General features: G+C 41.8%; 1 protein-coding gene across 2 annotated transcripts in view; it reads left to right on the forward strand.

Annotated features, from left to right (window-relative positions):
• Htr2a (5-hydroxytryptamine receptor 2A) overlaps positions 1-13,024 on the forward strand; it is a 63,098-nt gene that overhangs the window by 3,390 nt on the left and 46,684 nt on the right. For both annotated transcript variants that reach the window (XM_036200026.1, XM_036200027.1), the window contains exon 2: positions 1,043-1,243. In XM_036200026.1, the coding sequence (XP_036055919.1) occupies positions 1,043-1,243 (201 nt within the window). The remainder of the gene's footprint in view (positions 1-1,042; positions 1,244-13,024) is intronic.

Raw genomic sequence — 13,024 nt, forward strand, 5'->3', positions numbered from 1 at the left:
TCGAGGGCCCACCCCTAGCCATTCTCCAGAAAGACTGATTAACTGGACCCAAAGTCCTCCTGACTGATTGTAATGCCTGAGGGGGCATCTTTGCCCCACGTAACTGCTACTCGGAGAGGCTCCGATATTAGTGTCAGCAATGAGATTTCTATGTTTTTGAAAAATGCACATTTTCCAGCCTGCTCCAGCCTTACTGGATCAGAAGGGTCAGAGGTGGGTCCTCATTGTAAGGAGCCAACTGAGAAAACTAGCTGTCACCTATAGCTTGAGCACTGCCCTGAGACAAAGCTCCAAAGCTAGACACCCTTGATTTTCTTCACCACCCTCGATGTTTCTCACGTGCCCCGAATTTGAGTTTACTGAAACATTACGGGACTGTGTATCCTAAGTAAAGACACTCAAGAGGGAGATTTAAGCCATTGGGTCACACCATCTCTATTATTGCCTGCCTGTGTGAGACTGGACACATCTAAGAATGACTAAGATTAGATTAACCACAAGGACCTTAACTCTAGAGAAGACTGTGTGGATAAATGATGGATGGATGTGGGCAGTGTTTCAATTAAGGGGCTCAGAACATAACTTTGGATAAACTGTTAAATAAAAATGGCCTTGCCACTGTAAGCCTCTTGAGCCACACGAATGGCCAGGCCCCTCCCCCGAGGACCTCTATCTACCAGACTTTCCCTTCAGAGCTGTAGGTATAGCCTGACAAAGAGAGGTCCTCGGAGGAGGGGCCTGGGCTCTCAGGTGTGGCTCAGGGGTCTTACAGCCAGGTGGAGGGCAGAAAGAGACTCACCGAAGAGGAAGAAGCAAATTCCCCTTTGGCTAAATGTAATTCTACAGCCCAGAAACATTCAACCCTACACTCACCTTTCAGTGCCTTCATAGTGTAATGAAGCACACTTACTGCTTGTTCAAATGTTGAAAGTCTTGTCACCAGTGCCTGTCCCCCAAGTTGTAAACAGTTGTGCCAGGGTATAGATCACATGCCAAAGGAAGCATGAAGCCACTTGCTGATACTAAAACTTGTGCACTGCAGGGTACCGGTGGCCTTTGCCTAGCAAGCTCTGTGCAGTCTGGATTTACCTGGATGTACTCTTCTCTACGGCCTCCATCATGCACCTCTGTGCCATCTCACTGGACCGCTACGTCGCCATCCAGAACCCCATCCACCATAGCCGCTTCAACTCCAGAACCAAGGCCTTCCTGAAAATCATCGCTGTGTGGACCATATCCGTAGGTAAGCTGGAACATGTCAGAGGTGCATTCGAAACTGCAGTTTGTCTTTCCCCAGAGACGTGTTCCATTTTGTTGCCCTGAAACTTGACACTCTGAGTCTGTGGTTTCATGTGTTGCAAGGTATGTCTGAAACTTCGTGATTCTTGCAGTTATTTTAGGAAAGGAAAATCTGTGGATGTCAGTAGTTGACAGAAACTGTATGTATTGTTTTGCACACATAAGAATAAGCACACTAGCAAAGCCTGAGTCAGGCATGACTGTGTTCTTTCTCACATCCAAGCTCAGTACTCTAAGTCTTGGGTCTTCCAGAAACTTGAGCTTTGTCATAACCGTACTTGTGGTTGCTGAAGAATACAGACACTTGTCCTAGATAACATGGGCCTTGAGGGGGGGATCTAGAAAGTGGCAGAAGCTGAGGACAGAGGGAAGTGGTAACAAGGGCTTAAGGACCAGCACTTCAGCTGCCTGGTGCCTCTGCAGCCTTTCTTCTATTTTCTTCTTCCTGTTGTGACATCCACACCAAAGGATTCCAACCAACCTCAGTTAGGCTGATCACACACACTCCACTTGCTAGTATTGATCTTCCGTCACCGTAATAGGATCTAAAGGGACAACTCTCAGGCAGCAAAGTCAATTGTGCCTGTCACCTTGGTAGACTTGGTTTGTAATCAAAGGCTCCCTGAGCCCTGTTGTAAAGTCTCAAAGCTTTTCAGGTGGAAATACTGTATTTGTTTAAGGCCCATGGGGTGTGGTATCTACTTCTAGGAGAGACTGTGGGATTTGAAGGTAGGTTAAAATTCCAGAACTCATTTGATACTACTCACAACTGTGTAATAAAAATACCTATCAATGGGGCTGGAGAGATGGCTTAGCATTAAGAGCATTTGCTACTCTTGCAGAGGACCCAGTTTGATTTCCAGGACCTACATGGTAACTCACAACCCGGTTCCAAGAGATTTGACGTGCTCTTCTGGCCTCTGAGGGCACCAGGAAGACACATGTTGTACAGACATACAGGCAAGCAAAACACCCATACACATAAAATAAAAGCAACTTTTAAAGTATCTATCAGAAATAGCAAGCACAGTTTATGTTCATTGCTTTCTTTCCTGCTAGTAACAGGAATTAATGTGACACTATCTCCATTTTGTAGATGAGAAAACTAGCCTTCAAAACCGGAAATGAGGCGTATGTATGCAGCGAGCATGGGCACAGTGAGCATCCTCCAGTTCTGAGGCTAACAGTAATGAGTTACATGTTAAACAGCCTGTGCACGTTTTGGAAAAATTCTCATATGTTTTCCATTTTGAGCCTTACATTATCATTTGAGGTCAGCAGCACAGACAATCTCACTGTGTTTGTTTGATAAGTCGGGGAACCTCAGGACACAGGACATGTGGTTTCCTGGGTCACACGTCTGACTCACTAGCACTCTAGGCTTCTGGCATCAAGCCCTGTCTCTTTCTGCTGAGTGTACCACACCTTCCTTAGCCAGAAGCTTCTGCTCCAAGAAAATGCTAATGGCATTAATAATTCATAACATTAATCCGTGCAACTCAGGACCTGGATCAGGAGGGTAAAGGGGCCCGCAGGTAACCATCCAAACTGCTCATAACCACTCTGGAGAACCCTTAGGTTTAGATGGCTGAGTGTTCCTGAGAGAGGTCCATGGTTGAGGACCATGAGCCAGATAATCAGAAAAAGAAGCATGATGAAAAATGGAAAAATGCAATTCATGCAGCCAAGAACTCGACCTTCACTTCAGACTGTCCTAGTCGCTAAGCCGAGACTGAAATGATGCAGCACCCTTTTCTTTGCATGTATGTGGTGTGTATGTGTGTTTGCATGTATAGGAGTTCACAGGTATGCACATTTAATGTAGTAGCTAAAAGTTGATGTCAAGTGTCTTTCTCGGTTTATCTTTACTTTATGAGGCAGGGTCTCTAGCTTAAATCCAGAGCTTGCCAATTTGGCTAGTCTAGCCAGCTAGCTTATTCTAGGGATTCTGCCTCTGCCTCCTGAGAGCTGGGGCTACAGGTAGCCCCCCAACATTTCCGTGAGTTCTGAGACTCTAACTCCAGTCCTCACATTACAGCAAGGACTTGTACCCACTGAGCCGTCTCTCCAGTCCCAGCATCCATTATCTGTTACCTTGAGCCAAGACAGCTCCTTGTCCCTGACCAACTTCATGATGATACCGTTAGCACAAGTTAGAGACTCTGAGCATTGCCACACACCCTGTCATGTCCAAGTCAACCCTGTAGATAAGTCTGTCACACCAGATGGCAGCACTTAGAAGCAGGCGTTTGACCCAGGTCAATCCAGCTCCAGTCTGGACTTTCTCTACTACCTAACAAGGCTGTCTGTCTTCCCTCATTCTTTCTGGCTGTCATCTCAGGAGGGAGACAGGTTGGGATGGCTGTGGGGATGCTGACCAATGGGCATCGTTAAGAAGGAGTCATTCGGAAGTTATAGTCTATCTGTTCTGTGGATTTTCTAAAGTAAACGAGATGAATGGTGTGTGTTCAAATGTCTCTCCCAATGTGGTAAAAGACAAACATAAGAAAAGTTGAGGTTACACAACCGTGTAACTACCTGCGAGGTGGAGTTCTGAGGAGCAATAGGGTAAGAAATGCTAAAAACAAGAAGTCAGTTCTACCCTGGGTCCTGAAAGAGCTCAGTGCCAGCTTCTTCCCGACTTTTCCTCTCATTTCTGTTTCTGTTGTTTTGTTTGGGTTTTTGGTTTTAGTTTGCTGTGTGTGTGACTTTAGGCTTAGATCCTTATTCCAGCTGAATGTTTTGTTTTGTTTTTTTTAATCATGTATAGTCAACCAACGAAACTGATTTCAAAATGTACACTGTGGTGACTGAATTACACATTTTGTAAAATAAATACCACAAATTAGTTAATTCCTGCCTCCTCTTACCACAGTGCCTCAGAACATGGAGAAAATAACAGAAGTAAAACTCAGAGTTAGTAAATGCAGACACCATGTCATACACTAGATCCCCTGAACTAACCCATCTCCCCTCCCCCCATCGGTCTCTGCTAATAGAATCACTCTTGCCAGAGAGGAAATATTCTAAAGAGATGGTTGTACCACCACTTCCAGTTAACAGATTATCCAAACGATGAACCCAAATGAATCATATTTTCCCGGAGTCCCTGCTGAGGGAAAAGAAAGACCAAAGCCCTGGTGCCAGGCAGGGAAAGAACTCTCTGGAAGAGAGCTCACATGGGTCTGGTATCTTATCAGACAGCCTCGAAGGACAGTGATGTTCAGTGCCGAGTACATCATGCCTTGACCAGCACTGTTTAATTATACACTCCATCCTCTATTGAAACATAAACCTCAGATCAAGACCCAACAATGGACTTGGGGGTCACTGGACATCTTTGCCTTCACAAGGTGTCCATACTGACTACATTCCCTTCCTCTGCATCTCTTAGTAGTTCTCTTTAATTGGCATATTGCTTGTTGGGAGCTGCCGGGGTCCAGATTTTATCCTAAAATCCCTGCTACAGTAAATGTCATTCTACTGTTTCTATAAATTCACCCTTTCTTAGACTCCACATATGAGTGAGATCACATATCCTTGCTGTACTTGTGAGACTAATCCACAGTTGGAAACAGGCAGATTTCTTTTCTATGGCTGTATAATATGGAATTCTATTTGTATATGGCCTACCTAGCTTTCACTTAACAGTTAGAGCCTTTACAGCATTTACTGTAGAATTTTTCGTTAGTTTACTGATATATTCGGTTTTCTTCATGAGTTGATGAATATAGAGCCAAACTTGGATTTCTACAGTTTCTTTTCTGAGCATCCTTCAATGAAGCTCAGAGGTTGCCATTTCCCCCTGAGGTCTTTATGTCAGGAAGGAACATGTATTTTTGAAGGGTTGTGTAGAACTTGGTCCTAACTCTCTGCCGCCATTTAAAAAATTTTAAATCTATCTTTAACCCCCATTTTTACACTTTCTACTCCTTCATGGGTTATTAACTACATACGGATTTTATCTTTCATGCTGGTGTTTAATCATTATCAAATGCTCTCTTCATTTCTAGTGAGGCTTCTTGCCTTAAAAGTCGACTCCATAGACACTGTATTTATGCCAGATTTCTTTGGATTTTACCATTTTTTCTGGCTTTATTTTATTCTATCCTATTACCAACTGTGACTTTGCGTTTTAAGTGTTTAAGTTTACCTGGATGGAAGCATACCCAGTTTTGTTTTGTTTTTTAATCCAATCCATCTATTTAAAAAAAAAAGATTTATTTTTATTTATATGTAGGTACATGTGTCCACTTGTAGATATAAGTGCATGTGAGATGCCTGTGGAGGCCAGAAGTGTTGAACCCTCTGGAGCTGGAGTTACAGACAGTTGTTAGCTGCCTGACACAGATGCTGGGAACGGAGTCCTCTGCGAGAGCTGCCACTCCAGCCCCCATCTTTGTCTTTTAATTGGATTATTTAGTTCTTTTACAGTTGATATCCATTTCTTTCTGCTTTACTTTTAGACTGATCAGAATTTTAATTCAAATTTCTCTTTAAGCTTATTGATTGTCTATTCTTTTAGCAATATCAACATGCCTTTTTTTTTTTATTGTAAAAAGCCTAAAACAAAGTCTTTTACACCTCTTGGAAATGCAAAAAATTGAGAACACTTTAACCCCATTTACCCTGTGTGCCATTGTGCTTCCTTTCCTGTTTTGTACATAGGTTAACGAAACCCAAGGCATCATTCCAGCTGCCCTATGAACTTGGGTGTGTTTCGTACATATGAACTCTTCTGTTGCTATGTCCTGCTTCCTTGACTTTTACAGTTCTGCCCGGGTGTGCAGTCCTTGTTCTTGAAGAATTGCAATGTCATGCTTGCTATTTGCTCTCCTTTTTCATCACTCCGGATCACTCTGTTTTACCTTCATTTATAGCACACTTTTGCATAGTGTAAAACCCAAACGGACCTGCTGATGCAGACCCATGATACCAGCCACGTGAGACTCTGTGGCCAGAAAAGCCTAAATTCAAAGCCACCGTGAGCAACTTAGTGAGACCTTGTCATGAAAAAATGTCCAAAGAGGCTTAGTCTGCAGCTCAGTGGAAGAGCACCTGCCAAGCATGTGTGAGGCTCTGGGTTCAGTCCTCTATTCCAGAACTTTCTCCATGGCCTTATGGGTTTCTAGATTATTTTAGTTTGTTATTTGTAAGAGCTCAGCTGTCAGTGTCCACAGAAGCCACCATGTGGCCTGGCTTTGGAGATCATCTTTAGCAATGTACTTAGGGGCTGCCTGGACATGGATTAGTTTTGTCTTCATCCTGAACTTGATTGGTACGGGTTCTTAAATCTGACATTCAAGGTCATCTTGTTGTCACTTTGGAAAGTTCCTTAGCCATTATCCTTCCAATTATTACACCTGCACCATCCCCATTGCCCTCATTCTCAGGCTCCAGAGTGAGTGCACAACAGAATGTGGACCTGCGCATCTTAGGGCCCAGTTTCTACATTCTCCTCCTCCCTCTCCCTTAAGTCTGTTTCACATGTTCCTCTCCCATCAGCACTGCCAATCTATGCCAAGCCCATCTAGTGTATTCTCACAGATTGTATTTCAGCTACTAGATTCTTAGGTTTTTACCAGTTGATTATGGATTTCAGTTGTCTGGACTAGTTCTCTGTTATTCATCTATCAAATATCAATCACTGTTTTGTGAGTATCTCTCAGTTACCTGATAATTCTGTCCCCTGGTAATTTTCTCCTTGGCCTTCCTCATTTCTTGGAGTTGTTATACCTAGTAGATTTTTTTTTTTAATTGCATTGTATTTTGTGTAAAATACTAATAGGCAGTGTGTTGATGTTAGTTTTCACCACAGGGGAATCCACGAGCTTTAACATATCTGGTATATGTGTACATGCGTATGCATGTGCATTCATGGGCAGGCACCCCTTAACTCAATCATTCTATTTCTTTGAAGCAGTGATCTCCTAAGAACTGATTTCCAGTTGTGGCTTTATAACCCCTCTGTGTTCCTCTACAGTTCCAGGAGAAAGCTGAATGGTTCTTGACTATAGGAACTCTTATATCCTCAGCCCACAACATGGCTGCAAACTCATTCAGCCTCAGACCAATCAGTGGGTGCTTGAGAAGCGAGGTGGCCCCTATCATCTGACGTTTCTGCCCTCCCCATTCTGCCTTGGCAGCACTTACAGAGATGTGAATTCCACTTTGTTCTGTATTAATACCGCCATGCCTCATCCAGTTTGATTCTTTCCTGGGTATCTTTTCTCTCTTCGTTTTAACATAATTTGTGTCTTTGCTTTCTATGCATTTCACAGCGTATAGGTGCATTTTATTTTCTCTCAAGATCTGACAGTCTCTCTTTAACACTGAACTTCAGCCCATCTACATTCACTGTGACAGTTGGAGTAATTAGTTTCCTGTCATCTGATTATATTATGGCTGCCATTTGATTCTCCTGTACTTCTCTCAAGCTACCCCCAGTTCCCCATTTTTAGTGAACTGAAAACTCTTTCCTCATTTCCTCTACCACTTCCCACTTACTCAAATTTCTGCAGGATTTTTCTTTTCATTCCTCTCCTTATTAAAATTTCATCCCAAACAATTATTACACTAATATTTCCACTAATGAATATAAAGTAAGTAAGAGTCTTAATTTCTCTCAGCCACCTTGCATCTCCAGTCCACTGTTTTTTCTCTAGTATTTTTAGCTCACCGAGTGGTGTGCCAGGTCTCTTAACACAGGTCACAAAGTGTAGGAACTGTAAAGATAAATACAGGCTTAGCGAATTCTGTGGGAAATGTTTGGTATGACTAAAATAGTCATGAGCAAGCTCAAAAATACTTATGAGAATAACAGACCAAGAAATATACTTTTGAAGAGGCACCTGCATCTTAATTTCTTAAGGACAAATAATCCAGTAAGGAAAGAAATAAATGAAATAAATGGGCAATTTTCAGAAATACAACTTGAAATAGACACTAAGCCACATGGAATCTTAGCTCCGGGGCCAGAGAGACATGGCTTAAAGCAACATGGCTTTTCACTTGCTGGCCAGCCAGATAGAGTGACTAAAGATGCCCCCACTCCACCCCAGCAGGGCACTGTGAGCATGGCACCACAATACGCCCATATTCAAAGTGTTACAGTGTGAGGGGTTAACTCTGACAGTGTAACCAAGGCTGTTAAAAGCAGACATCCAGCCAGGTGGTGATGGCGCATGCCTGTAATCACAGCACTCGGGAGGCAGAGGCAGAGGCAGATGGATCTCTGTGAGTTCGAGACCAGCCTGGTCTACAGAGCTAGTCCAGGACAGGCTCCAAAGCTACAGAGAAACCCTGTCTCAAAAAACCAAAAAAAAAAAAAAAAAAAAAAAAAAAGTAGACATCCATCCTGCTTGACAGAATTTTTTCTATAGGAAAATAAAAGTACATGTAGGAGTGTTCAGCACCTCAATTTTTAAACGTGAAAATTGAAGGTTGGCTTAGACTGGGTCAATTGATTTTCTGTTTCAGAACAATTTGAAGCTCTGAAAAGTGATGGGTTAGCACACTGGATATTCAAACAGAAGAAACATGTCTGTGGGGTTAAATGCAGACACCAAGATTGTGGGGGTGGCATGTACGGTAGAGCAGATTCTGATTTGAAAAAGGCTGATGGAGTTAATCGTGATCATAGGGAGACAGAGGTGGTGGAACTGGGGGGGGGGGGGCTGCTGAAGGACTTCATGTTTACAAAGACTGAAATGCCAAGGAGTGGCTGAACTGTCATTGCTTCCCTCATACACTTCTGCACAGTTGTAATCACCACAGACATTACTTCCAAGGTGTTCTAGCTAACCAAGAACGGAATGTCACAATGCCATGATGAATCAGAAAAGACTTCCTGGAGGCAGCGGCTCACCTTGAGGGTGCATATTACAAACGGCAGCCTCAACAGTCTGCTGGCAGAGGAGTTGGGTTTCCTTGCACTGGATAAATCCTAACATCTGCTGTTTTCTCCCCTGTTTATCGCTGCCAACATGGCTGTGTTCTTGCTTGTCTAGGCTTCCATCAACTTCTAAGGAAAATAAGTACAATCACAAATCAATCCTGTGTCCCATTCGGGGTGAAGAAGCGACAGTGAATGCATGAGGCATTCGGTTGAGAATGATCCTGGGATTGTCTGTTGATTACATTTTCCTTCTCAAACCTAATTCCCATTATCAGAGCTAACTGTGACTTCTCTCTAATGCACAAAATGAGCAAACTCTATCTTTGATTGCCTTGCTGATGCCATGGGAAAAGAAATATATGTTCCTTTATTTCCTGACTGTCATGAGCCAAGATAGGCGTGGAATAGGAAGGTTAAAATTGTGTTTGCACATTGTCATATGATGACAAGCAAATATACCCCTTCAAATCTTTTTTCCATAAATAGTATTTCATTCCAGAAATGCATCTGCAACTCATAGGGTAATTTTGAAATGCATCTAAATAGAAAGATCAAGGCTAAGCACAACCACCTATTCTCTGTGTTATTGCTTCTGTAATAGATGAAGAGGTGGCTAGGTCACATTTATTCAAGACCTTTATCCTCAGAAGCTGTGACTCATGTACAGAATCCTAAACCAGAAGCTTCAGGCCCTGGCTCAAGCCTCCTTCTTCATGCAGGTGGAAAACCTTCCTTCCTAGGATGCACAAAACAGGGATGGGGAGAATAATACATCTGACCAGTTTTAATTTATAATTATTTTCACATGAGACTTTCATTATCTTTTCATACTTAACCATACAATGTATACATGCACTCAGATATCATGGCACCCCACAAATATGGACTTCTGTATATCTTTAATTATTAACTAATGATTTCAATTTAAAAAGAAAACCAGCAAGTCTTGCCCTTTATGTTCACTGAACTCTCATAGGGAAGTTGAATCTGAAAATACCTTCAAAATGACCTTTCTGATAATTGAACATCATTGACAATGCCTAAGACAATGAATGACCAAAAGCAATTTAAGGAACAAAGAGTTCATTTAGGTTATCCACCAACTGGATGACAAGGGTTCATATTTTCATTTTATTTTTCTTTTTATTATGTGTTCACATTTTCAAGTAAACTTCCATAAGCCTTGATCTGTAGCTGTTTCTCCTAGTTCACCCTAGCTCACTCTTCATTCCCCAGTCACAATGAGTAACCATCATTCTCTCAGCATCTAGTAAATATCTGTCTGCAAAGCCTTCCCTTCCCCTTGCTTAAATGATTTTTACTTTAAGCTACCACCTCTAAGAAGCCTTCTTCAAACTTCTCTCCAGAAATTAAGTATTGTCCTGCTTTGATTCTCCCACGAATCTGTCTCCTCACCTATTCCATTTATGTGATAATGATCTATTTCCCTGCTAGGTCACAAGTTTCCAGAGAACAAGAAATAGAAAGCAAAACAAACAGAAATGAAATGTACTTCCTCTTGCTCCCAATCCACATGATAATAGGAAATGCCTAACCAAGCACTCATCCGAAAACTAATTTCTTGAGTCTGACACCGAGACACCTTTAAAAGAAATTGTATTTCTGTGCCGTTTCAAGGCTGTTTTTAGACTGTTTCCCTATACCTCAATAATAAAGACTAATGGTTATGTGAGAAAGGAATTGTTTCATTGTTCTACTTTGCATCAGCCAGGTAGAGTTACTAGCAACACTAATTAGTGGAGGCTGTAAGAAAGGACTCGAGTGAGTTTTGCTCTGGTATGCTCCCCATTTCCCGATGAGCTTTGAGATCTTAACATTTCTTCAGAAAGCATTTGGGAATCATGCCTTTCTACGGGGGGATTTCCCACATTGGAATCAAAGTACCCTCTAAGGGATGTTAATTTTTCAGTTGGGCAAAGAGGTAAGGGGAGAAGCCGAGAAGAGAAAAAAAAAAGGCAAGCAGGCAAGCTTCTCTATCTGCCTAGGCAGGATCTCAACAACTGGTCACAGCTTAGGGGATTGTCCACAGCCCACAGCCCTGGCATCAAAGGCCCAAGCCTAGCTTACTCTTCCGATGCTCCTTTCCTTTATTCAGAGATTGTCACATTCTGAGGAAATTCACATATCACGTTACAATTAAATTTATTTTGAATGTGGAGTCACAGACACACGTTTTCCTGGTTCTTTTCATCTCCATGAGGCCCTCAACCCTAGAAGGAGAATCCTCTCCAAAGTAGTAAATAGCATCACAAGACAAGAGAGAGTCCACAGCGGCCCAGGGACTGTCCCAGCATGTGAAGGCACAAAGAAGCACTCAGCAGGTGTGACCTGGAAATGCTTACAGACCGCTTTAAAATAAAAATCAACTGTGGGAATGGGAGGGAAATGGAAGGATCATGGGGTGGATATGTTGGGAAAATATTGCATACGTGTATAAAGTTGCCCCTCAAAAACAATTTTTAATTAAAAAAATTAAATTAAATATATAAACGCACTAAAAATAGCTAATGGAAAAAACAGCTACATACACCAGAAAGTAGAACTTACCATTTACGATTGACATATAAAGAACTCTGGCAGGGTTGGGAATCAGGAAAGTTGGGTGAACAGGGAAAGGGTAAAACTGAATCTTGAATAATGAACAGATTGTTGGCAAAAGAAATCAGAGGGAGAACATCCAAGAAGAGACTGCTGTGGGAGAGAGGCATCATAAACAAAGGGTTAAGATTCTCAAAAAAGGAAAATCAGTTCTCTTCAAAGGAGTCTCACTGGGTCTACAAACCACACTTAAGACAGGCCCCAAACCCAGTAATAGATGATCAACACAAAATGGACTCAGTGGTATTTGGGGAGGTTTTCAGTTTCATTGTGCGTTATCTGGGTATTCTGTTTAACCTTACTGGTTTGACTTACATAGCATGGTCTCCGGCTTTGTGTTTTTATGGATTTCTAGGTGTGCAAATGTGTATCCCTCTGAATCTTTATGTGTGTCTTGTGCTTTTTCTTTGGCTCGTTTTTTCCTGTTTGTTTTGTCTTATTCTGTTGTTTCTTTTTATTTTATCTGTTTGTTTGTTTTTTTAAAATTAGATACTTATTTGTTTGCTAATAAAAATCGAGAAAGGAAGTGTGGGGATTTGGGTGCTAGGAGGATCTGGGAAGAGCTGAGGGAGGAAGAATTGTAATCAGAATATGTATTATATGAAAAAAATCAAACTTCCTTAGAGACTTTTATAACTCCAACATTCTCTGTCTCTCTGCATGGGGTATTGGTGGTTGGTTCTGTGAATCCAGTTATCTAGAACTAGAACATTGTTCCCCTGGCAAGCACAGGAATGACGCCCAACTTGCCAGACTTATCCTACTCAGGCATCAACCATCTGCTATTTTTATATCAAAGTTCCAGGATTAACCCTGGCTCATACCAGTCATGTGGTAAATTCCTGTTTGGTGACATCTAGAAAGGGAAATATTTTTTATCAGAAAACTTGCAGAATTATTCTGGACAGTCTGTTCTAGGAAAACATCAGCAAACAGTTTCACTGGCTTATGACAAACATTGGTGTCTTTTCATAAGGAAGCAATTTTCTGACACATTCTAGGCCCCCAGTTTGGGACCTCTATCTTTTGTGTTACTATCGAAAGTATGGATTACAATACCATTAAAAATGGTATCATGGAAGTGAATTATCAAATTAACCCTTCTCATTTATTATTAACATCTGACTCCAGGAGTTAGGGCATTTGGCTGTGGTGAAGTATAAAGATGAGGAGAACATTGGTGCCTAACATATTAAAATGTGTCCTTAA

The sequence above is a fragment of the Onychomys torridus genome, chromosome 9 (assembly GCF_903995425.1).
Source record: "Onychomys torridus chromosome 9, mOncTor1.1, whole genome shotgun sequence".
NCBI lineage: Eukaryota > Metazoa > Chordata > Mammalia > Rodentia > Cricetidae > Onychomys > Onychomys torridus.